General features: G+C 41.7%; 1 protein-coding gene across 1 annotated transcript; it reads right to left on the bottom strand.

Moving 5' to 3' along the window:
* Positions 1-13349: 13349 nt before the first annotated feature.
* LOC122548974 (growth/differentiation factor 6-A) lies at positions 13350-23580 on the bottom strand. The gene is made up of 2 exons (XM_043688023.2): positions 23091-23580; positions 13350-14235 (listed from the first exon to the last, which is right to left on the bottom strand). The coding sequence occupies exons 1-2, from the start codon at positions 23485-23487 to the stop codon at positions 13352-13354; spliced, it is 1281 nt and encodes a 426-aa protein (XP_043543958.2). The 5' UTR covers positions 23488-23580; the 3' UTR covers positions 13350-13351.
* Between the last annotated feature and the right edge of the window lie 2284 nt (positions 23581-25864).

Raw genomic sequence — 25864 nt, forward strand, 5'->3', positions numbered from 1 at the left:
AATGTACTTTACCAATAAAGCTGACTTCCCCCAGGGGCAGGACACTATAGACTACATTGAGAGTGTCACATCACTTGGATGCCTTCATCAGTAGAAAGGACTTCATTCCGTTAATGTACAAATCATCTGCAATCAACAGTAAAAGGTCTGCAACAGGAGCCATGGGAGCTGCCATGATGCCTAAATTCTCATATTTCTGCGACATGTCAAGGCCCAGATGTCTTACAAGGGTAGTTACTGGGAGATAAGGGCCTCTGCAACCTTGGCTAATGACATCATTATGTATCCCTCTTGCTGAGGCTAAATGTTCATACAGTACAGCCTCTTCTTCTAGCAGTGTCATTGAGGAGCAGTTAAAATACCTTCTGAATATGAGATTCTTCAATGTTTACATTGGTTTGAATGGTCCTTGCAGTTCATGCTAGACAGAATATGCCTTATAATTGTTGTATGCTGTGCATAACTCGAGCAAGCAATGAGGGGATGTGATGGATGTTGAAGAGTTGGGAGAGCAACTAGGGTCTTCAGAGGTGGAAATTGGGAACCTGCACTATGATACAGTGGTGCAAGACTGGGCAGAACAAGCCACACAGGACATAATTGACACCCACTTCCAACTGATCTGAGGTGGGTCATCTATTGGCTGCAAATTTGTTCTTACACAAAAGGCAAGCATCCCCTGTTTATTTCAGAAGAAAATGCAACTTGTATGAAATACGTGTCACATCTTGAATTGGAATGTCGTAACCTTAAGAGTCTCTGTTCCAACAGTTGATAATCTTGATGGCCTATTAACTTGATTTGAAATATGCTAGTTGTTTGTGTTTTCCTTCACATTTCCTGTTTTTCAATAAATATTAAAGTTTTCAATTGTTTGGGAGCTTTCTAACATGTGGTGTTCTCACATTGAACCAGACGTGATGCTACACTGAGTGTTAAGGAAAGAGTAGCACGCCCTTGGACAAGATTCTAACATTGTATGGTATAGAACCAATAGCCTATATAGCTTCATCTTTGTAGCTGCAGTTACAATGACAGTCAATCAAACGTGATAAAAAGTAGCGATACATTAAGAAATGTGAACTTCTATTTCCAATATTTTGTCATCCATGTGCTTTCAGAAGCTGTCACTTTGCATTTTCCCTCCACGAAATGTATTGCCAAGTGATACTCCTGGCTGTCAAGAATTGACCTGGCGCACAGCTAGACTTTATATTTGGCACCAGCAGCAAAATTCCTGCCAGATCTTGGCAATGCTGAATACTTTCTCCGCCGCTGGGAACAAGAATGAGTGAGCATGGTGCAATAGAGAAGTCGTGTATACATAATGAAGTAAGCAGCCGAGAATTGCATGAGACCACTAGGTAGAGCTCACAGAGAGAAACCCACCACGAAACATCCTTAAATGAACACTTAACGGATTTTTGGGAAAATTTAGATCTTGGTTTTATATATTGGTGATATCAATGATCTATACATTAGGAAATTCAGCAGTGCATTGAATTTGGTCAGATACATCACAACTGCTGTTTTCAGTAGGAAAGGAGACAAAGAATTAAAAACTGATTGCCACTGTTCACATCTTACTTTAGCAATTTTCTCTCAATGGGCTGAAGAGCCTTTCCACTGTGTAAAAATCTCTTTCCTCCTACATTACAATAGTAACTATCTTTATAGAGTACTACATAGACTATAAAGATGTGTTTGCTTAAGTCTTCTTTTCTCCCTGTCAGCATTATTAGCAGCATAATGGTATAGATATCTAAGTCAGGTCCAATGCTTTCTGATCTCCAACAGTATCTTTCTTTGACTGCATTCATCTTCTTGCAAGATATAGTGAAGACTGCACATGCTGGAGATCAGAGTCAAAAAGTGTGATACTGGAAAAGCACAGCCGGTCAGGCAGCATCCGAGGAGCAGGACAGTCGATGTTTCAAGCATAAGCCCTTCATCAGGAAGATGCTGCCTGACTGGCTGTGCTGTCCAGCACCACACTTCTTGATTTTCATCTTTTTGCAGTTAAACTTGTGAAAGGATTGGACTGAAAACAAATGTCATATCTTGGAGTGAGATTTCAAGAGAAAAATTCTAACTTCAAGACCATCTTTCCCAACTGTTGATAATCATGCCGGCCTTCAAACTACAATTGTGGTGTATTTAAAAAAGCAAATTGTTTTGAGAACAGTTAAATTCCATTAGTTTTGAACTTGATTTCTCACTGAATGCAGATCAGTTAGAATTCAGCTTCTGTACAAAATGGAAAAACCAAAGAAGAAAACCTCTTCAACTCCTCAAAGCTTCTTTCACCATGATCTGAAACCGAACTCTAATGAAGTGACTTGTAAAAAAATGTCTGACAAATGGATCTTCACCTCCAGGCTTAAATTGAATAACATAAAATTGAGAGTGAAAGGAGACAAAACATGGAATAAAATTACATGTACTCTTGAGAATAACAACAAATAATGAACAAAATTACATATAATTTTAAGAGCGAAGATAAGCAATGAAGAAAGAAACTGTGTGGTAAATTAATTATTTATTATAGATTTTTGTAACATTTGATTTTCAAAATATTTAAATATATAATGAGGGCTCGCTGCTTCTGACGTTTTGATGCTGTAAAACAAGTTAGATAAGAGCCTCTTACTTTTAATGCAAGCGATGAGCTGCTTTTTTATAACTTATAAATCATTTTAAATACCGTGCACCACTTAACCCTCAGGTAACAAACACAATACAACCCATGATCTGTTTTTTATCAATTTTTATTTTAGTTTATTTTGGTATTTTTATAATGTGCTCCAAATCTTTTCATTTTGGCCAGTATTCAGAACTTGAGCAAATTATATACACACCCTATTTATCAAAACTATTACTCTCCCATCTTCTACCTAGTATTTATGATCATTCTTGTAAAGTAATAAATAACACTTACTCCACACAAGTGCCGGATAATGCCTAATCTCAACAGGAGACTCTCTAACTATTTCTTCTCCACAATCAATGGCTTTACTTTTGTCAAATCCCTCATTGGCAACAACCTGGGGTCCTGATTAAGCAAAACTTACATAGATCAATTATGTAAATATTCTGAATGCAAGAGAGGATTGGAGGCTGGCACATGGAAGTAAGTGACTCACATCCCCCTTGTAAATTTGTACCACTATCTACAGGACACAAGTGAAAAATGTGATAGAATGTTCTCTATTTGCCTAGATAAATACAAAGACCCTCAATTTGATCCAGGATAAAACATTTCCATATGGATGCCAGCTCGTGAAAACTAAAAGGCAAGTGGTGACCACTTATGGTTCTGCCATTGAGAAAATAATTTCACTGATTAAATTCCACCAATTATCCATTTGCCTATCTGATTGCTGTCCCTGGGATGTTGTTGCACATAAATTGGCTGCTTAATTTTCCTGCATTGTAACATCTATTATATTTGACATATAAATAGCGTGAATTTAGGTGTGGTTCAAAGGCTGGAAATCTGGTGCCCACCACTATTCGTGACTGTAGCTGGACTGCAGAGTTTAGATCACTCTGAGTGCTTGAAGAAAGTAAGCATCAAAGGAAACACGACAACATAATTTCATCTAACCTACATAGTGAACAGTCCTGAAATCAAATGGTCAGTTATGAATGTTCTACTTATCTACTCTTCATCAAAGACCCAGATATTGACACATATATCTTAACTTCTCTTTGGACTCATGTCTCATTTATAATCTGTGTGTACTTATATCGCATCATTAATTTTTCTCACCTTTAGTAACTAATAGTCACACATTTAGAACTCAATGAAAATTAATTAAATTGGCTCCTTTTAAAACTTAAATTCATTTGATCTGCGCAAAAGATGTTCACAAGAGAGAAGATCTTTTTAGAGATGAACAAAAGGGTGAATACTGAAGTTCATCCCTACTCATCTGTGAGCTTGACAATTTTGGCTGCCCCGATTGGAACTGTAAAAAATAAGGGAACATCCCCCAGGTATGCGGATTGACCTTGTTAAATTGCCTACAGTGTCCAGGGATGTGTGGGCTAGATGGATTAGCCATGGCAAATACAGGGTTGTGTGTTTTAGGATGGGGGGGTAGGGAGTAGGTGCTAGAACTGGGTGGGATGCTGTTCAGAGGTCAGTGCTAACTCAATGGCCTGACTGGCCTCTTTCTGTACTTGCAGGAATTCTATGATTCTAAGCTCTGGTTGCAGATAAAAAGCAAAAGGCAGTGGTGACATGCTGATAATAATGGGTGGAGTTTGTAATTAATGAGAGGGAATCTTAGATTGGAAAAGTTAGATACAGAGTCTGTATGGGTAGAGCTAAGAAACAGCAAGGAGCAGTAAACATTGGTAGGTGTCATGGTTGACCATAAACACTGATTGTGGTGTGAGGTGTGGCATAAATCAGGAAATTAGAGATCCATGTAACAAGGGTAACTACAAGTTACATATAGACTGGCAAATCTAAAGAGAACAATCGTTGTGGTAGATAAATTTTTTGAATGAGATTGTGGTAGTTTAATAGAGCATTATGTTGAAGAACAAACTGAGAACAGGCTCTTTTTTTTAATCCAGGGTAATGGAATGAGAAAGAACTAATTGATTTTAGCCTCCAAAAAGTTCAGTGACTTTCCTTCAATTTCCTAATCCTTATTGGGTCTATCCATTGTGTAGAAGTTAGGTTTGTCTTCAGCTGGAGCTGATTAGCGTGTTGTTGGTTCTTTTCACATTTCCCCTGTCCTTTGGACTATTTTTAACTCTCTTTACAATACTTGTGCATAATACCTGGTTTTCTACCAAGTCATTTTCCAACAATGGGATTATTTCTCCTATAGTTTGGTTCAAAACAACCCTGATAGTAACTGCCCCATGACACACTAATTGTTTAGGTAAATTCTTATATGGGGAACCTTAAAGATGTGCCAATATTCCCCAGGTATTCATCCTGCTTTGGCCTGCAAATCACCAACCTTTGCTGCAAGCCTACGCCTCAGAAAATAGCTGTTCCACTTCTGGGAGCGTGGAATGCAAAAGGAGTCATTATCCATTTTTACAAGAAGCCTCAGCAGAAATTTGGTCTTACACTAATCCCTGAGTCTGAGCTTGATCATTTCAAGATTATGGAAGCAGGTCTGACTGCAGAGCCCTTCCGTTGGTACCTTGCTAAATCAGTTCTCTCTGATGGGGCCTGGTTTGCCACATTGAAAGCAAGCTAGGTACATTTCTACAAGTTCTATTTCTTAGAAGTTGGAAGTTAATCTGCTCTGTACGCCCTACTCTTCTTTCTTCTGGAGTCTATTTCTGTCCCCTTCACATTCTTTCAAATGCTGCTGAGCCTCAAAATGATGCATGTGCAGTGACATTACTGTAACCAAAGATGTTTTCAAAAGAAATCCTTTCTTTGACAGGTCTAGTGCCTCATCCTGTTTGCCCTCTAAGGAACCTGAAAGCATATGTTAATGTGATGGCTGTTAATGAGCCACAGCAAAATCCATTGGAGTTTGCAATGCATTGCTAACCAGCTCATGGCCCTGCCTTTTGTTCAGGAGCTATCACTGTAACATAGTCACTAGAATACTAGATCAGTTTACTCTGCCATAACCGTAATCCACAATCATACCACTGGTGCATAAAATACATATATGCCATTCTGGATGTACGTTACAGTAACTCACCTCCTGATTCCCCAAAGTCTATCCACCATCAACAAGACTCAAGTCATGAATGATGGTTTTACTTTCCACTTGCTTGGCAAGGTGCAGCTCCAGAAACACTTCGGAAGCTCAACAGAGATGGACTGCAATAACTCACCAAGGCTCCTTCAACAGTATCTTCAAAGTCGCAATTTCAACCACCTACAAGCAAAAGCAGTCAACGCATGGAAACACTACCACCTACAATTTCCCCTCGCAATCGTACACTATCCTGACTTGGAACTATATTGTAATTTCTTCATTGATATTGTGTCAAATTTCTGGAATTCCCCAAAAGCTTAGTGCATGCATTTACACAACATGGATTGCAGTGGTTTGCGAAAGTGGCTCACCAGCACTTTCTTTAGGAAATTAGAGGTAGGCAATAAATGTGCTCACAACCCATGAAGAGAGAAGAAAATCTAAAACCAATGGACCAAACCAACATCTTCAATGCCATCCAAAGTTTACTCGAACTGGTCATTCCAAGTCTGATTGTGTATATGTCAATATGTGAGGTGGGAATAATTTCTCAGCTATCATACTTTTGATTTTTTTGTTATGTACTGAATTTAGCTGTATTAATAAAGGACTGTAGCTAATTGATGGAGTATGTTTGATTCACCCTTTTGGCATTTAAATTTATGGAATCCTTAAAATGGATGCAAATATTATAGCTCAAATTTTCAACAGGTTCAATTTGCTTTTTTCTATCCTTTACCAAAGACTAAAGTATATTATAATCCATTTTCTTTTGAAAGCAAATTATTTCTTCTGTAATATAGATTATAGACATATGGTTATTGAGTATTTGAATGGGCTCAGGATGGTTGAATTAAATTCTAAAGGTTTGTAACAAGCATCTGATTTTATTCTGAGGTTGTTAAATGCACTAATTTCTGTCATTAAACCTATTTCCTAATAACAAGTAAAGTGCTACTCAGTTCAAAAGATCATACTCATTCATCAAAGATGCAATAAAACTACTAGAGTCATTGGCAGGAAGACAAGAATCCATTAATGACGGTCTGGTATCTAGCAAAGAATGTCATTTCAACTGAATAAACAAAAAAAAAGGATAGTAAGTGCAAATGAATCATTTCTGTGCAGTGCTTTCAACCTTTAGAATTCCGATACTTTTCACATGCCAAAGTTTAAATGTGAAACATTTTCATTTAAACATTTATTTGTATCAGAATTAAAATCATTAAAAACAAACATACTAATTTACAGAAAATGATACGTACTCATAGAAATCCTGGAGAGAGAAACAGATTTTCATTTTAGTACCTGGATTCTATTTCACACACTCTCATGCCATAACATCAAACCCTCTCATAACCCCCTCAGTCCCCTGAAGCAGCCTTCTTTTGTCAAAGATAATTGACAGTTGATAATTTACAATATCTAAATTATTCACATTACGTTTTAACTTGAATACTGCAAAAAAACTATAAATCCAGCACTGTGAATAAATCTAAAACTGGGAAAACATAATGATATTTTGTGATACTTGTTAATCAAAATGAATGAATTTCAACATGAAATTTTATCAGTTAATGTTTTAATAGAATAATTTTAGATTTGTATAAGGATAGATGCTACATGGAACTAAATATAGTCCAACAATCCTGGAAGTTGGCTTAGTGAATTTGCATCTAACTACTTCTTAGAAGCACCAAAGTATTTTTCTTTCACGTGACATTTTGTAATTTCATCATATTCAACAATACAATTTACTTTAACCTTACTATATGAAAACAGAGAACAGTTTCACAAATTTGTGCAAATTACCAATACAAAACTACATTCACTTTATTCTAATAGGTGAAATGATCTGGTGAGAATTGTATTTAAGTATCTGATTATTGACTAGAAACATATTTGAAAACACTACAAATTTTACATTACAAACATCTTCAATATGTCTTAATTGATAATAATTATGTTACATCACACCATCAGAAGAAAGTAATTATTAGAATAATTAGGTATTAGGTAATACATAATTCATGTAAAATTTGATGGACTCATCACACATTTGTCCAAGGCAGTGTTGGATTTATATAATTTTCCTCAATGTCTTTAGATTGCAGCAGAATTTCTGTTAGGTTGCTACTATTTCCCATTATTGGACATCATTCTGCAGACTCACATGAAGAATGGCAATTTGCCAGAGGTTATGTAAAGCTACTTCGCCTGTGGAGCCACGCTTCAGTTGAATCACTATCTTCAAGGAATATACTGAGACAATCTATCTAGAAAAGAAGCTGAGAAGCATTACCTGTGATCATCATAAGACCTAGCATATACCAACATGATTTTTTTTTTCAGCAATCTTATCGTGAAGGAAGGAATGCTTCCCACTTCAGGGCACCTACAGTACAGATCAAATGCAAAAGATCAGATCAAATCAGGCAGATCAGATCCAGATGCATAATAAAAGTGCCTTTCTGGCCCAACAGTGTAGCTTAGCCACCATTTCAAAATAGCACCCCCTACTGCACTAGTGTAGCATCACTCATACTGTCATCTCTCTGATTGAAATTGCCACTTAATGCCAAATGAAGTTTGAGATGACTCAAGCCAACTAGACGTTGGCTATTTTTGGCATGAGATGACATTTTGACCTCATGACTGCACCTTCACTGAGGCTGCATATTCCTACCTCCATAACATTACACAGCTCCATTCTCACTTCAGCTCTTTCACAAAAACTGTACGTATCTATTCCTTTGTCACCTCTAGACTTGGTCATTCTAATTCATTGTTATCCAGCCTCCCAATTCAGACTCAATTTAATCAAAATTCTGGTGCCCATGTCCCAACTCACACCAAGTATTGAACATCCATCATTTCTGTATTTACTGAATAACATTGGCTCCGAATTAAATAATGCCTTGATTTTAACATTTTTTCCCTTGTTTTCAACTGCTTACATGGGCTCTGGAAGATTGCTCCAAACCGTATGTCACAGTCTAGGATATAGGGTAGGCCATTTAGGTCTAAGATGAAGAGAAATTTCATCACCCAGAGTGGGAGCCTGTGGAATTCTGTGCCACAGAAAGTGGTTGAGGCCAAAACTTTGAAAGTTTTCAAGAAGGAGTTAGATATATCTCTTAGGGTGAAAGGGATCAAAGGATAAGGGAGAAGTCAGAAACAGGGGTTCAATGAAAAGTCACAATAATACTGAAGGGCAGAGCAAGCTCAAAAGGTTGAATGACCTACTCATGCTCCCTTTTTTTATGTTTCCATACTTATTAACCTCACAATCCAGTAAGGTATCTTCACACCATTCCTTTCTTCTTTGTGCATTCTACTTTTAGTCTTCGGTAACCATGCATTTGGCTGCTAAGGCATTACACTCTGGAAATCTTTCCCTGAACTTTTCCATTTCTCATCCAATTTCTCCTCCTTTAAGAGGCTCTTTAATAACAACATTTTTGGCCATCTATTCTTACACCTCCTTATGTGGCTCAGTGTCACAATTTGCTTTATAGCATTGCCAATAAATGCCTTTGGGATGTTTTATTACGTTAAGTGTGCTATATAAATTCAGATTGCTAATATTTTTGAGCATTATGGAACTTATTTCACTTTGGATTGCCAATCCTCCAGGAATAGATAGTAGATAATCTAAATAATGCTGTTAGAGATGAGGAGAAATGACCATGATACTCATATAATGCACCTGTGCCCTTCCATTTCTTGGGTTGACTGCAACTTTGCCCAAAGAAATTGGAAACTATGGTCATCTTGAAGGCTAACAAAGGATGTACTACTATTACATGACTTACCATTGTGACTGGTTTGCTTGGGAATCAACAGGCCACTTCTGAATCACTATTGCCGTGCTCCATATGGTTTGGGGATTACAGGAAACTTCTGGGGTTGCCCTTGCAATTTTTTTTTTAAAGAAACTACTCAATTTATGTGAAGAAAGAAATACTATGAGTCAGCTCCTGGAAAACAATACAAATGCTTTGGAACATACATCAGAAAAGTTAGCAACACATTCTCATAAAAGGAAATTATATACCGTACGGGAGTTCCTTCTCTCAATGTAATAATCTCTCTTTCCTAGATTTTTTTTGGTTCATTTTCCCAATTTGATCCTTTCTTGCCTGAAAGTATTAACTCTTAATTGGCCATAGTTCTGCTGATGTGGACTCTCACTGAGTAGTTTTCCTACCATTAGGGTACAGTCATCCTGGTGCTCTCGTTGCTCTGCTGGGCATTGATCCTTCCTCTTTCCTTGGGAGCAATTCTCATTGTTGTATAATCTGAATTTTACTAGAATGTGGTTTCTCTGCACTGACTTTCACTGAGGCATGGTTCTACAGTTATCAATTACCCTGCCATGGCTATACTCTTCATGTAAATTCAGGCACTGCCTCGTGATCAAATGATGTATGACCAAACCTCAAGGACTACATCCAAAAAAAAATGAACAACCCTCCATAGGCCCACTAACACACAACAGAGAAGTCCTTCATCTAGATTTGAACCCAGAGGTGAAAGCTCAGTCTGATCAGTCAGCCTGCTCCTGGAACTCATTCTTTGTCTACATTATGTCCTCATCTGTTAATCTACCTTGATAATTTCTGATGTAAGCTTAAATTTACAAACAAGGACCTAAACATACCACACCCTCTTTTAGACTCCTCGAGTCATAGAGATGTACAGCATGGAAACGGACCCTTCGTCCAACCCGTCCATAACTTTGTTTATCGTTACTAGTTTAATAACTGCTAAATTATTATAGCTAAATACATTTTGATTTAATTATTGGGTGGGTAGGTATTGAAAGATTAAATGTTTCTGTGCACCAGGGAATGGTTTGAATTAAGACAATCATCGGGTACATTTAAGTTACAAGCTAACCATTGATACAAAGCGATTTTTGACACTAACACTCAGTTGTTCTTGCAAACCTGAAATCAGGCCTTGCTAAACTGTGTTAAACTGCTTGGATTAAGTTCAATCCAATACCAGGTGAAGCGTAATGTTCGGCCTGGGTTGTAATGTACTTCAACGACTTGGCATTAACTATAACGTGGAGCTCACCCTGTGAATATTTCCAGCAAAGACAAAAATTCGATTTGAACAATATACTTCCAGTCAGGTAGGAACCAAACAGTGATCTGCTGTTCCTTCTGGCTGAAACCAAAACTGGAATAAGCTGCGACCCATTCCTAGACGGGTATCTGCAATGTAAATGTACCCTTGTCCTTATCAATTGATAACTGACCTTTCAAGTAACTAATGTCGTCACTGTTTTTTTTCCAGATATGTTTTTGAAGGCCGATTAAAATACAAATGACAACGAATTTATCCTGCACCGATATAACTGAAAATAGACAATGCTACCGGCATCACACGGAAAATACGTGAAATAGAAAATATCTGGAAAAAAGTGGCAATTTTAGAACACCCTGCTGATAATTGCTGTGTAAGTTCGTTCACTCAAAGACTGTGAAGGCTGTGTCTATCGATTGAAAAACGTGCGGGACAAATCATTTAGTCCCACTCATATGTTAGCTACAATATTTCTTGCTTCTATTTAGACTATTTTTTTAGAAATGAACTCAGAAATGACAAACAAATCGATCAAATTAAAATTTAATGATACAGCAATATTGAGAATATAACCAGTAAGAAAAAAAAGAGATCTATTTACGCCGGACTATCGGAAAAGATTGAAGTGAATTTGCCAAATTTCTTTAAGTTCAAAACATTGTAACATAATCTGAGGTAGACAATGAAAGGCGTCTCTCTATCATGGGCATAACAAGAATTAAACATTATCGTTTATGATTTTTAGATTTCGGGATGTCAGATACATGTTTGGCGTTTAAAACCCTGTGCAGCTCGAATATTCTCATTTTAAAAATATTAGAAATATCACAAAATTCAGAGTGCATACAAAGATCTATACTTTTTTATACTTAATGTAATGTTAACTTCTCCATTTTGCACATTAAAGTCTCGTTTAAATACACAAATATGTACAACACAACATATGAACAACAGTGCATCAAAGCTAATGTGCATTTTTTTTTTATACATACGGTCCTGGGGTCGATTATTTCCCCCACCTCCTAGCTGCGGAATCGTGCAAGCCGGCCAACTTCCAGTTTGCAACGGGCGGGGGAGCTTACCAAGCAAGTGGTGATTCAACTGAGCAAGGCCTCACTAATGGACAGAAGGGCCCTTGTTATTTTTTGAAATCCTAATTCAAGCAAAGCAAGGCTCTCCAAATGTTTTCCCATTGCGATCGCCGGCGGAAGATAACTATTTGTACAAGGGTTTGCTTGTTCCCAGGTTAAATTTGTAAATACTGTATTGTCTAGAACTGGTGAAATGCTACCCAGCCCATTGTTTTTTTTTTAAAACTGTTGCTTTATCAAGGACAGCAAATGCGTTTTGGTCATTTCCAGAATTGGTCCTCCATCCTATTCCGCCCCCCTCCGCCACCCCCGTCCAAAACCCCCACTACTTTTTTTTTGCAGTTTTTAATCACACCGGGCATTTTAGATTCCACCATAGATGTAATTACAATCTGCAACAATTGCTTTTGGCCGTCGGCTCTTTCTGGCTGGTAATCTTGTCGGAATGTCAGAAGGCGGGAATAACCCTCTTTAACAAGAAACCTGGGAGAGCGGAGCCATTCTCTCCTTTCATTAGCTTCAACTGTGTTTGTGTGTGTTTGGTAAATTACCCTCACTTTTCAAAAGGTGAACGAGATCAGCAGATAATCGCGGCGAAAAGGGAACAGAATTTTCCTTCCAGTTTTGCCTTGTGCTGGAGGTCCCATTACTCTCCGCATGCCAGCCCATGAAAGGAATTGGTCTTAAGGTGTTCCCCATCTCCCTATTCCGCCCCACCCCCACCCCCACCCACACACACACCTTTCAGCAGGTGCCACCCGGCTTAAACCGCGATTAGAGATTGAGTGAATATTACCCTCCCTCCAGCCCTCTTCCATCCGTACATGACTGGCATCATCCAGAGGGGGTTAGAGGGGGTCGTGTGTCCTCTCCCCCTCTCCCCCCCCCCCCCCCCCCACCCAACCTCCAATCGTACTGAATGATCCTTCAGCAACTTGCATTGATATTATTCTCTAAAAGATGGGGAGATGGGGAAAATGCGGCAGGCGATCACTAGTCCGTAGAGTGGGTAGGAATACATGTGGAAGGACTAACCATAATTGCTGCGACCAGCACTGACTGGTTTGCTCAGATTTGAAGGACTATTTTTTTCCACCTCGGTCCTCTGTCTCTGCCAGTAATGTAGCCCCTTTTCTTGCTGGTAATATGACACCTTATAGTGTGTGATAATATCTGGGTGCAGAGGGGTTAGATATCTCCTTACAGGTAAATTATTAAATGACTGGTATAGGAATAAATTACAGAGAACATTCTGGAGTGTTTTTCCCCCTCTCGCCTTCTCTCTCTCTCTCTCTCTCTCTTCCCCTGATGTTTTACTTGCAAGCACTGGTGACAGGGCCACAACTATTTGAGAACATGTTCAATCGCGGCTGTGCTCCACCAAGCGACCAGCCCCACGCTCTCCTCAAATACTCCACCCGGGAAGCTCGCTTTTCCCCCCCCACCCCCGCCCTCCCCGGAACCAGGCCCACTCTGCTACCTGCAGCCGCACGACTCGACCACCATGTCCTCATACTGTTTATAGACAACATTGTTGCCTGCATCGATGTACAGGATGCTGATCGGACTCAGCTTGGTGGGCACGCAGCAACTCGGAGGCGTGGAGTTCGGGTCCATGGAGTTCATGAGCGTTTGGATGATCGCGTGGTTGGTGGGTTCAAGGTGGGATCTGAGCGGGAAGTCACACACCCCCTCGCAGTGATAAGCTTCATAGTCTAAGGGCGCTATTATCCAGTCATCCCAACCCAACTCTTTGAAGTTGACGTGGAGAGGTTTTTTACTGCACCGGGACTTGGATTTCCTGCCGTGTCGCTTCCCGTGGCGGCTTGTAAACGCGCTCCTCCTCCTCCTCCTCCTCCTGGCGTGCAACTGGAGTTCGCCGGCAGAGCCCTCCGAGGATTTGATGTCCTCTTTCATCTCGCTGAAGAGACTCTCTCTTCTTCGAGTCCGAGTGAAAACCACCAGCAGAGCTCTTTCCTGGGGCGCCCTCCCCTTCCGACCGAACCCGAGTTGTCTCAGGTCAATATCCCGCTCGCCCTGGCCGGATGTCACCTTCAATTCAAAACAGAACTGGGCGGAGTGGGAAAGCCGAAGTGTCTCCCAGACATCAAACACCTCCCATCCTTGTGCATCGGACTGGTGAATGTGAAGGCTGCGGGACTGCAGCAATTTGGACGGCTGGCCCTCGCCCAGGCAGGAGTACAATTTCAAGTCGTACAGACCTGACAGCGTCTGTCGAAATTGCTCGGGCGTTTTCCTCAGTAGCCTCAGTTCGGCCCCGACTAATTCCTCTTTGTTCGACAAAGCTGCGACATCAAACAAATATTGTTGCCGCTTCAAATGTGAATCCACGGCATCGTCTGTAGAAAGAGGGGGGTGGAAAAAACACAAGTCGGTCATTAAAAGGCTGGATGTAAACTCGAGTCGTTTTTTCGAAGGCAAGGGGATTTCTCTCAGTGAGAAAAGCTGATATTTTCACTTACGAATCTTATCACAGGCTCCATCACTGGCAGCCTTCGCCCCACTGGACTGAATACAAACAGCCCTCTTATTTTTTAAAAAAGAAAGGTTTATACCCTAAGTTACCAATAAAAAGGAACACTGATTATATTCAGAGGGCAAGCGCCGAGTTACCTAACGCCCTGTTGCCCCATGAGTTCAAGGAATGTCCTCTTCAAGATGTGAAAAACGCTCCTGACGCTAATGAGATAGGAATCGCTAACACTGAACCTCACATCAGCGCAAAAACATAAGATTTAAAGTTACTTTCAACAGAAGCTGCACATTTTTATAGCTCGAATCTGCCTGGTTCGACATTTCTAGGGTAATAAGCTCGCAAAGGACATGTTTTTGATGTAATGAACGCATTGCCATTTTAAATTCGGATCCGATTGTGGGTGGCTTTTCAAAAGGCTGAACCACGTATTAAGGTTTTTAGATTATATTACCTACAGTGTGGAAACAGGCCCTTCGGCCCAACCAGTCCTCCGAAGAGAACCCCACCCAGACCCATTTCCCTCTGACTAATGCACCTATTGCTGTGGGCAATTTACCTGACCTGCACAGCTTTGGGATTGTGGGAGGAAACCGGAGCACCCGGAGGAAACCCACGCAGACACGGGGAGAATGTGCAAACTCCACACACTCACCCGAGGCTGGAATCGAATCTGGGACCCTGGTGCTGTGAGGCAGCAGTGCTAACCACCGAGCCACCGTGCCACCCTTGTTAGGAGCACGGCAAAACAGGATGAACCCAACAAAGCTTTCCCGGGACTTTTCTCAAACTTCCAATAAAACTTGTATATGACAACAGGTTATGAAGCTGGAACCTGACTATGACTTGGATTTCATATTTAAAGAGGCTAAGTTTTCGCGCGAGTCTTTGTGGGCTGTTACTGATGTCCTTATCAATTTACTATTCCTGGCTAATTTTTCAGCTTTGAAAACAGAAATCGCCGGATGAGGGGTGGAAAGATGACTGGGCCCCAAACATTAACTCTGATTTCTCGCCACAGATGCTGCCAGAACTGCTGAGCTTTTCCAGCAATTTCTGTTTTGGTTTCTGATTTCCAGCATCTGCGGTTTAATACTTCAGCTTCTTGAGCAGAAATGGAGCGGCCCAGCATGTTGAAGTTTTCGTGCCTAATCCCTCTGGAAGTTGTGGTACTCTGTATTTGATATGTTTCGTTTGTCTGTGTCATTGCGGTTGAAACTTTGGAGATTAAGTGTGTTTTGCTGAATGGGCCATAAAGAAACAACGCTGACTGGGGAGTTCCCCACAGAAATAGCAGCCAATCCTTATCCAAATAATCTGCCGAGGTAATAATTAAAAGGGTTCAATTGTCTTTACCTCCCAGACATGGACATTGTGAATGGTTGACATTGCTAAGAGAAGCTCAGCTGGCGCTTTAAAAGGTCTTGCAATCCTAAATGATCAAAAATATATCTAATGTGTATGGAACAAGGAACCTCCAGTATGTACACCTCCCATTTAAGCCATAGTACAATTTCTTATCCATATAAGAACATCTATCGAAGAAGTGTTTTAATATCGGTTGCAGATGTGCATTTTAACACGCACACCCCCCCCCCCCCGACCCACAATCACTCCAGAGAAATCACTGCACAACCCCTTGTAGTCGGAAATAATGAGTCATCGCTCAGCCGCCTGCATGTGGGACGATCCAGTTAATCGGTATACAGGCACCAAAATGTCGGTCCTACAAAAAATATCAATGAGTAGTGGTGTTGAGTTTATTTTACAAGAAATCACATTGGGCTGGAAAAGTGAACTTACTTCTTCGTTTCAAAGACGAGTTTCTCCAGAACATTAGTTTTAATAGCTTAAGGTTTAATTCCCAACACTTGCAGTATTTGCATCAGAAAGTGCTTGTGTGTGTGTGTGGGGGGGGGGGGGGAGGGGTATAAGGAGGCAACACATTCATTACAAAGTAGATTCAGAAGGTGTTCAGCTCAGTGTGTTGAAAATCAAAGCGTTGTATTTTATAAAAACCCAACATCTTCAATTTTGCACTACATTTGAAACTTCGTGTAGTGATTCCCCCACCCCCAAATTTTAAGAACATTGTAAGAACTCGAACGATAGAAGTCTCTGCTCCCTCAGTATCTGCTTTGATGACAGATATCAATGACGGATAGGGAAGCTCTCTAAGTGATATCACACAACAGCTGGATGGTTATACCGACATATTGCTCCCAGATTACGAGTACAATGCTTTTATGCATAAATTCTCGTCTCCGAATTCAAAATTTGTTGTTTATCTTTGCTGCTATTCAGAGACGTGATGGATTAAGACACCTGTGTACTCAAGCGATTCAGTCATTTCACTAACCCAACGTCCGACCACCGACCCCCAGCTGGGTGCTCGGTTCACTTGGACCGCAGGCATTCGAAGTGAAATGTTCAAAACCGAGACCATTATTATTAACAGGGGCACTTGTGTGTCATATTGGGGAATTGTCTGTGAGCCCTCCTTTCCAGAGAAGAATCAAACAATACCACGCAGACCGAGCTCTGCCAATTTTAACAGATTTGAACCAGATGAATAATTCCATGTTCTTGTCTCCAATGTCACACTTTAATTGAGAAAGCACTTAACATTTCTTCATTCATGACCGGTGCCTGTCCGTGTATTCGTTCCCCATGTTTTCTAAATTAAAGAACCACACCGCCCCTCCCCACTCCATATTGCAAATATGTTGTTTGACGTTTATAAATCCAACTTCTCGTTTTATCGGGACCTTTTAAATTCAAATCTCCTCTAATTATTACTTGCACAATATATTTAACAGGCAAATAACACCAGAGTTTATTATAATTCCCAAGGAATAGTACTGTTAAGATTGATTTCCCCGTACACGTTCTCCCCATTCCCTCCCTCCTGCTCAGAGAGCCGTGGTCACCCTCCCTCCTGAAGTTTTCCTGTCATGATCAGGTTGGCTGACGTGTGGACCAGATTATGTGGCCAAACCGTGAGTGTGCATACATCAGGCAGAAAGACTTGTCAAGCTTTGTGAACCCAATTCATCCCTTCACTACATCAGTTCTGTCACGGAACGGAAATAAACTTCACTTTTAAAACAAAAGGATGGCTCCTTCTTGGTATTATAGAGCTATAGAGAGAGAAACATTCACCTTCACGCCGACAGTACAGGGGATTCCAGGCGCGGTATACTCCACATGGGCAATGGATTACATTTCCCGTGTGAATATCTGAGATGTTTTGTGTAAATCTACAGAAAGCCAGTGTCTGAGATGGGTATTCACAAAGAAACCTCCGCCTGGCCTCTGTGGAGCACTCCGCTCATTCTAAACCAGAGCTTCTTCATAGAGTGCTACATTGTCCTTCCCTGAATTCGTTTCAACTTTTTCTTTGAACGGAGAGGAGTAGAATGGGGCTGAAGCTGAGTTAGAACATAGAACATAGAAGAATACAGCGCAGTACAGGTCCTTTGGCCCTCGATGTTGCGCCGATCCAAGCCCACCTAACCTATACTAACCCACTATCCTCCATAGTTAGGAACAGACACGAGCAGGGTGTGAACAGGAGGGTGTTGTGTCGAACTCCTGAATGTTGCAGACTGTCAACAATAACTGTTTTGTAGTCTAATGTACCAATAACAGGAAGTATTTAGACTTACTAATATAAAAACAAAACTTGACAGGATATCAGAAAGATAGTAAGCAGCCTAATGATTGTTATTTTATTATTCCCAAATATGAAGATGTTATATTTTTCACTGTTATTTTTGTAACTCAGGATACAAGGTGAATTCGCAAAAACCCATGGGAAATATGGAAGCTTCAAGCAGAATTCAGCACATACGGCTGTAAAGTGTTGACACCTTGCACATGACTAATTAAGGGATGGGACAGGTAGATCCAGCCAAATGACGAATGCCATGTACAGATAATGGAAGATTGGCTCCAGGGAGCTGCCGCTGGCTTCTCCAAACACTGACCGCGCTATTTAGTGCCATCCACAAAGCCTCTCCAAGACAGACAATGGGGTGGAGACAGGTGCTCCATATTCCAGTCCGTGAGTTTACCTCGGCCTTCTTTTGTCATGTTTTGAAGTGGGGAAGAAACACTGAACTGAAATCCCAAAGAAGTGTTGTCCACTCAGACATAAAGACAGCACGCCAGACCCGCAGCACTTGCCTTGTTCCTTGTTGCTACGACAGGATTGGATTTAATAATTAAATTTACTCTCCAACCCCGGAGCGCAGACGACAGTCTGAAAATAATTAAAAGTGCCTTTTCGCTGCAGGTAAATTAACAGTGCCATGAAAAGTAAGTTGTTCTAATTGTAGTTCTGTCTACTGTACTTGCTTCGTTCTACGCGTATACTTATCATCTTCTATTTCTATAAGTCTGCCATTTCCCAGTCTATTTTCCTGATCTCACGCATCCCCCCAAGTCGGTAACAGGCTTCATTGTAAACACACGGTACTGCCCTTAAACAACACACTGCGCTGAAATGGTTTCCCTTCTTGAGATTGGCTCCGGTCTCTATAGTTCTCCATCCAGCACAGGAGCGGACTAATTTAAACCACAAACCAATCTGCATTGTGCCAACATCGATTCTGGTCTCGGAGTGTCAAAGGATTGAATGGTGCTAAGAAACACCGTGGAATAAGCAAAAGTTGAATCCCAGCAGTTAATCCTCGTGAAATCTTATATTAAACAAAATGGTGTATGTCGTTAACTTGCGTTGACAGGGAGGGAGATTTGTGAAGCTCTGGTTTACATAGAGTACTGTCAGATTTTATTTTTACTTCTACCCTGAAACGCTGGGAATCGTTTCAATATTACAACCCCCGTTCCAAACTGATAGAAACCGTAAACTAAATGCAGTTAAAATTATGCGCAGTAAATGCGAGATTAAAAGGAAAGCGACCTCGGAAAGAGTCATCTATTAATCTTTCGTCGAGTTTCTTCCGTTTAACCCAATTATGTAACAGCAGCGTTTCCATAAAATACACATCTTAAATATTTCTATAATGTACGCAAGGGCTTTGCTTACCGAAGGTTCACGTTTGGACTTGGTCGGCTGATGCCACTAATCGCGTGGATATCCCCTCTCCTTTCACTTTCCCTGAGCACTGTGTGATATTAAACTTAGATTGGAACCTTCTGTTTGGGCAGTTACTTTAAGCGTCTGTTCCACATTAGTGCCTTTTTTTATATGGTCCTCAAACAAATCGAATACAAGGTCACCAAATAATTAACAGTTTCCAATTCCCTCTTCATCCATTAAAATACTTCTCTACTTATATTTCATTTCCCCAAAGTCTTAAATTTTTGTAAAGACAACAGACTTCGCGTTCAGTCCTACGCAGTGGTGAATTAGCTAGTGGTGAAGGCTTCACTCTTCTGGTTAAAATACAACGTCACAGATTCTGAAAAAACTCGCTGATGTTTCAGGCTCTGCGGCTTCCCAGTTTCGTGTTAAACGTGGCTGTGCCACACTGCAAACGAAACCTGGAGCACATAAAGGATTTGAATTCCAACTAATGATGTCTTTAACCTCAAGCAGACAGATGCAGCTCTCTAAAGTAAACCATTATCCCGCGTTGGAAGACGCAATCGCAGATTCGATTATGTACTTCATTCACATAGTGACACACGGCTGCACATTATCGTTATCACCAGTGCTGTTAATGAGGCCGGTGAAAATCACCTTTTGATTTGTTAGATGTCGCTGGTAACCCCAGCGTATTTTCTTGAATTCCTTCCCCCCTAATTGTCATGTTGTACTCTGGAAGTTCTAATGCTGGGGTTACCGAGGCCAGCGCTTACCATCTGCGTTTTAATGAGTTACTTCATGTGCCAAGAGTAATTTTTCTACATTCAACTCGTTCTTGTCTGATCTTGCGACCGTAACGAACGATGAACTCGCATACTTCTCCAGCCCTGTCCTTTACCACTTGCGTGTGTGTGTGTTTTAAAATGCCCTCTAGTCTATTAACTTATTTCTAAAACCGATCTAACTTTGTGAATGCTCGGTTGGAACAGAAGCAGTCGATTAGAAGCTGGCACTGAAAGGGTTTTTTTTGTTGTTAAAGAAATGACTTCGTTGCTAAAACGTCTGTTCAGTTCAGATCCAGCAATTAATGCCTCGCAAAAGTAGCGATCACGGAGGGTGGTGGGCAATAAAAGAAATAACTTTCAAGAGGAACGGAAGTGCTGTTGAGTTTTGGGGATTTGCCATTGGCTGGGCCGGGTCATTATGGGAGAACAGACAATATCTGATATGTTGTGACATGAACACTCAATTAGATCATTGAGTTCAAATACTCAAATCACTGTCTTTATGCAAAGCAACCCTTCGAAGGTCCAGCGCAAGGTCACAGCGGTGACACATCAAATCACATCAGCGAGACGGCAGAGGCTGTCAGCCCAGCCACTAGCTTTCTCTCGCTTGTTCACAACAAACAGGCCCAAGCCGAGAAACTACCGCCAAGTTAGACCCGAGTCGGCTTCAGAACCGCAAAGCTGCCTCCCGCATTTGAACGAGTTTTCCGTTTATGATGCCAAAGGAACTTAGCTTAAATAAACCTATTGTTTCATAAAGACAACTGTGAGAATGTTCCGGCTCTGAACAGGTTTGTCATCGGTTTCCAGTTAACAGCACATTTCCCAACATGTCCTGGACAGCCCAGACAGCAGCAAATTGATGTTCCTCAGAAATGGTTCAATCGAGGAAGATTGTGGTTTTGAACCAGTTTCCTGTGAGTAGAAAACCTCCCCGCCGAGGTAAATGGGAAGAAGGTTCCAAGGGACGCACTGATTCATACAATCCTTTATAGGCTTCACGTTGCAATCTTGAGACTTGCTTTCTGATTTGTCCCAAAAACCAAGATATCGATTAGCCTTCAGGGGTCTTGCTCTGTCGGTAACAGCCGCTCTGTATATCTCGTGTAATAGCCAATATCTATTAGATTGGCTGTAGGAATCTTCCTCCCTCGCCGCACTGTCCTGCTCCTTGTGAAGAGTTGCGACTAATTTTGTCGCTCTCACCACTTTCGCAATCACACAAGGCGGACAGTGAGCGTGGGCTCGAAAGATTAAAGCCGCGGTTGACTTGAGTTGCTTGGGGCTGTTAAAGAGGGATGTTGCTGAATATCCATAAAACCGGTCTTTCTCAAACCTTCTGAAATATCAGTGAATCTCTGAAGGTGGTTTCAGACCTCTGTTCAGGTGCTCGGAGAGCTTAACCAGCTCCTCATCTCCAATCCTGAGTGCTTACCCTTACTCCTGGCACCATTCTATTTCTGGTTCTTTCACTGGGAAACACGGCGGGAATAACCTGATCGGACAGGTAGGCTCTGCGCCAGCCAACTGAGCTCACCCCAGAGTGAAGCCACACTCAAAATCTTAAAGACCATGTACCTGGAGCACCCCTCAAGGCAAGCGACGCCAAATTAAAGATCACAACGAAATAAATTGAGGTGATTTACACAGTTCCCTTTCCAATGGCCAATCAATTGAACGAAAGTTGCGGGCGGTGGGGGAGGTAGATCAGTGTTCTCCTCCCGTTCAACACAGAACACCAGACAAGTAATGCCAAAGGAGGGTCTATGTCACGGATAATAGGGCAAGGACAGCATTTACAACCGTCATTAAAACCTAACATCAATTAGCATGTTATTAGTCACAAGTAAACGTCAAGCTCGGCTCCAAAAACATTTCCTCATTGTAACCAGTTCTTGAGGGAAAGCAAACCTGCCTGGGCTGTAAGGGAGGTGTGGTTTTGACATATTGAGAAATGCACCGTTTAACCGTGAACCGATTATCAACCTGTTCGGAACCTGCAGCTTTTTCACAGTTGACAGACAGTAATCAGCTTTATGAAGCATCAGTCGATTCACACCCCCGTGTCACATCGCCAGCTTAATAGCCGCGGAACCAGCTTCTAGCTGCTGCTTTCACTCCCCCCCCCCCCCCTCCCCCGGTGAACAAATCAAACTCACAGGTTTCCGTCTGAACAAAAACCATGATCGAACACGATCTTTCCGCTTCACGTTTTGAGATGAGTTGTGAGGACTCACAACTGGTCTGACTGTTTTGCCAATTGTTTAGAGTATGGAGCAGTGCGTGCCGAGGGAAATAAAAGGACATCAACTCCCACAATGCGTGTGGATCGCAAGGCAGGTCATCCTCATATCGCAACTGCAATGATAACGCTCCAATAAATGCTGGTGTGGAGCTGCTTTGAACCCTGTTGGTTTTAAGGGTGAATTGTAAAGTGTTTTTCAAACTATTTTAAAACCAAGACACGACAAAATCAAAGACCGTAGGAGGAGGAGGGAGTTACTAAAAAGTGGTCTTCGTTTCCACAACATCCTACGTTTTAAGTGCTCTCTATTGTCTCCCCCCCCCCCCCCCCCCCCACCACACACACCATCCAGCCCTCTGATTTAATTTTGTGAAGCTAAAATGCGCAAGAAATTGCCAGCAGTCGTTGTCTCTCTCTCTCTCTCTGTGCTCAGTAACCCACTACAGTACTGGATTCCAGATGTGCACAAGCCGTTTCTGTAAAGTGGTTTACCGCGGTGCGGCCAGTTTAAAAGATACCATACACATCACCGAAAGATATGAATTTTCGATCTGATGAACATATAAACAAGGGTCAGACGGACGCACGACCCGGTAAAGGAGGCGCCAGGGGGTTGTTGGGGTTGGACCAACCTTCAGCTGTGTCCACGAAGCCGGTGATGGCGTTGGCTGCAGACCTGGAGGAAGCTCGCAGCAAGCTGGCGTTGGTCCCGACTCTCTCGGCCGCCGACTCAGCCGTGTAGATGGACATCATGAAGTGGTGAGGGACCACGCTGTGAGCTCGGCGGCGGCGGCGGCGGCGGCGGTGGTGGTGGTGGCTCCGGGCGGCGGGCGGACCGTTCTCCTTCACCAGCAGCAGCTTGCTCGCCCTGGTGTCCGTGTGGCGTCCCGGGCCGCCGCTGAGTCCGGTCCCCGGGGAGGAGGAGCCGGGAGCCGGGGACAGCGCTGCCGTCTCCACGCCCTGTAAATCCCACCAGCAGCAACAGGTGACCGAGCAGAGGAGCAGGGCAGCGGCTCGCAGCGCCTCCATCCCGCCCGCTGCGGGATGTGACAAACCACTGCCGCTTCAGGCGCCCGCGTCCTTTCGACTGGGTTTGAGTTTAGAGATAGAGAGAGAGGGAGAGAGGGAGGGAAGGAGGGAGGGGGAAAACTGGGGGGGGGGGGGGGGGGGGAGTGTGTGAAATTTAAAAAAAGTGATGAGGGGGGGGTTTAAAAAAAATTGGAAAGCCACTCAGTCGTTTCTCAGCAGCAGCGCTCGGTCTGCCCGAGAGCAGCGCTCCGCCCGCCCCCCCATTATCCTCCCTGCCTCCCTTCCCCAGTCACTCACTCACTCACTCTCTCTCTCTCAGAGCCGAGCCCCGCCCTCTCGGCGCGCTGCCCTGCCCCTCACCGCTCCCTCATTGGCCCAAGCCCAGCGCTCTGCCCTGCCCTACCCGGTCCCCGCCACCAGGGGGCGGGGAAATTATCCCTCCCCACCATTCCTTCCACCTCCCCCCCCCCTCCACCCCAACCCTCAACTTTACTCCCACCACCTACCTCTGAGGAGAGGGGGGGGGGGAATTGCAGATGTTTCCTGACCTAAAGCCCCTCCCAACCCTCCTCATCAAGATTAAGCAAGCAAACCTCTTCAGTTTCCACAATCGCCACCCCCCCCCCCCACCCGCCAATACACACATACACATCCCCAGAAACACACTCTTTCAATCCACTCCATACCCCAACGTTACACCAGACCGAGTCCGTTCGTCCAAAGAGGTCCTTCCACCGTTCACTCAGGATATGTAGTTCTGTTTTGGTTTGGTTTGCGGGGGTGTGTCATGCATTGGTCAGACTGTTTCGAAGCGTGTTTGTACGTTAAGCGCAGAACGAAATAAAAATGTTGGAATTATGAATTTTGCTACCAACGTTTCAGGCAACTTTTTTTTGAAAAAGATGTATGACGTGAATTTACTATAAAATACTTCACAAACATGCTAAGATAGGCAGGAGTTAGACAGAAACATTGATGACCTATTTCAATGAATGGTGTTCGTCACTTGCTCCAGAGATGGTCCCTCTAACATATGTATTAAATGATACGACACGAGTGTTACATACTGGTGCATTGCTAGAACATGATATATGGGATTCAAGTTTAAGGACGTATATCAAAATAACTTGAGGGTCACATCAATGCAAGAATATTCTATGTGTTGAATAAATGCAATTATCCCAGAAAAAAATAAACCTAATGAAGGGCGTGTGCATTTCGCGAAATGAAGTATGATTTTCAGTCACTGATGTCTTATTTAAATAAACTGTAAAAACACTTCAAACGCTTTCTCTTTTATATAAACTAGCTTCATCGATATTTATTTCATTGTTCTGGAAAGTTTCTGAAATACTTTGGTACAAATGTAAATGACGAAGATAAAGCAACAGTTTTATACTGCAGTAGACAGGTTCGCACACTAGATAATTCATTAAGATCACATTTATATTTCCTCCAATACTGACGAGCTAACCATTGTGCATTCTAAGTACTAAGGGTTGTTGCGAGCATAGGTAAAGTTGACAATGTGTAAAACATTAAACGATTCCTCCATCTGGTGGCAGTACTAAGCAGTAGTGCATCAAATATTTTGTAACTTCGGTATGGCATAGCCACTAAATTAACAGTGAAAATAATGGCGATTTTATTATTTTGTGCAACGGTGTTTGTCTTAACTAATTTCATATGATCTTCCATATGAGTCACCGTAACGCTGCAAATTGCTACAACTTATCCGAAAACACGATATCCACTTGCTATTTCAGAAATAACCGTACATATAACTATCGCAGACTATTTAGCAAGGACATCGTCCAACTACAAATTCTTTTTACTTAGTATTTTACCTTTTCACATTAGGTTGCCATTCTGCTGTCCGCTTATGCTGTTTGAAGGAAAATGCTAATTAATTCATTTACTTTTGAGTTAAACAATATAATTTATCGGGAATAGGTTGTATATTTGACCATTCTCCCATTTTGATGGAAACAGACAATATAATTGACATCTACCTTTCCGTGAAAACTGATGAACAAAGGAAAATTTAGAATGAATACTGAAGGCGGTGAAAATACTCTAGCGGCCAGGGTGCATTTGGATTAATGAGGGTATTATTAATGGTGGTATTGAAGAAAATGCAACCCGTGTTTCCAAAAATCCTTTTACTGAAAGAAATGCTTTTTCTTTGTCAAAATTAAAACCAGTAATTACATAGGAAATTCATTTTTTATACAAGTTCAGTTTTGATACGAAAAACATCGACCATAATATATTAGCAATAATAATTCTTTAATCCGTCCGGTATTTTATCCACTTTGTATTAGTGGAATATAGAATGAAATGGTTGAATAATAACTGAGAGCATTGTCGAGGCATT

This window comes from Chiloscyllium plagiosum, unplaced genomic scaffold, assembly GCF_037043375.1.
Source record: "Chiloscyllium plagiosum isolate Xiang-an unplaced genomic scaffold, Cpla_swu_hap1 HiC_scaffold_4, whole genome shotgun sequence".
Taxonomy (NCBI): Eukaryota; Metazoa; Chordata; class Chondrichthyes; order Orectolobiformes; family Hemiscylliidae; genus Chiloscyllium; species Chiloscyllium plagiosum.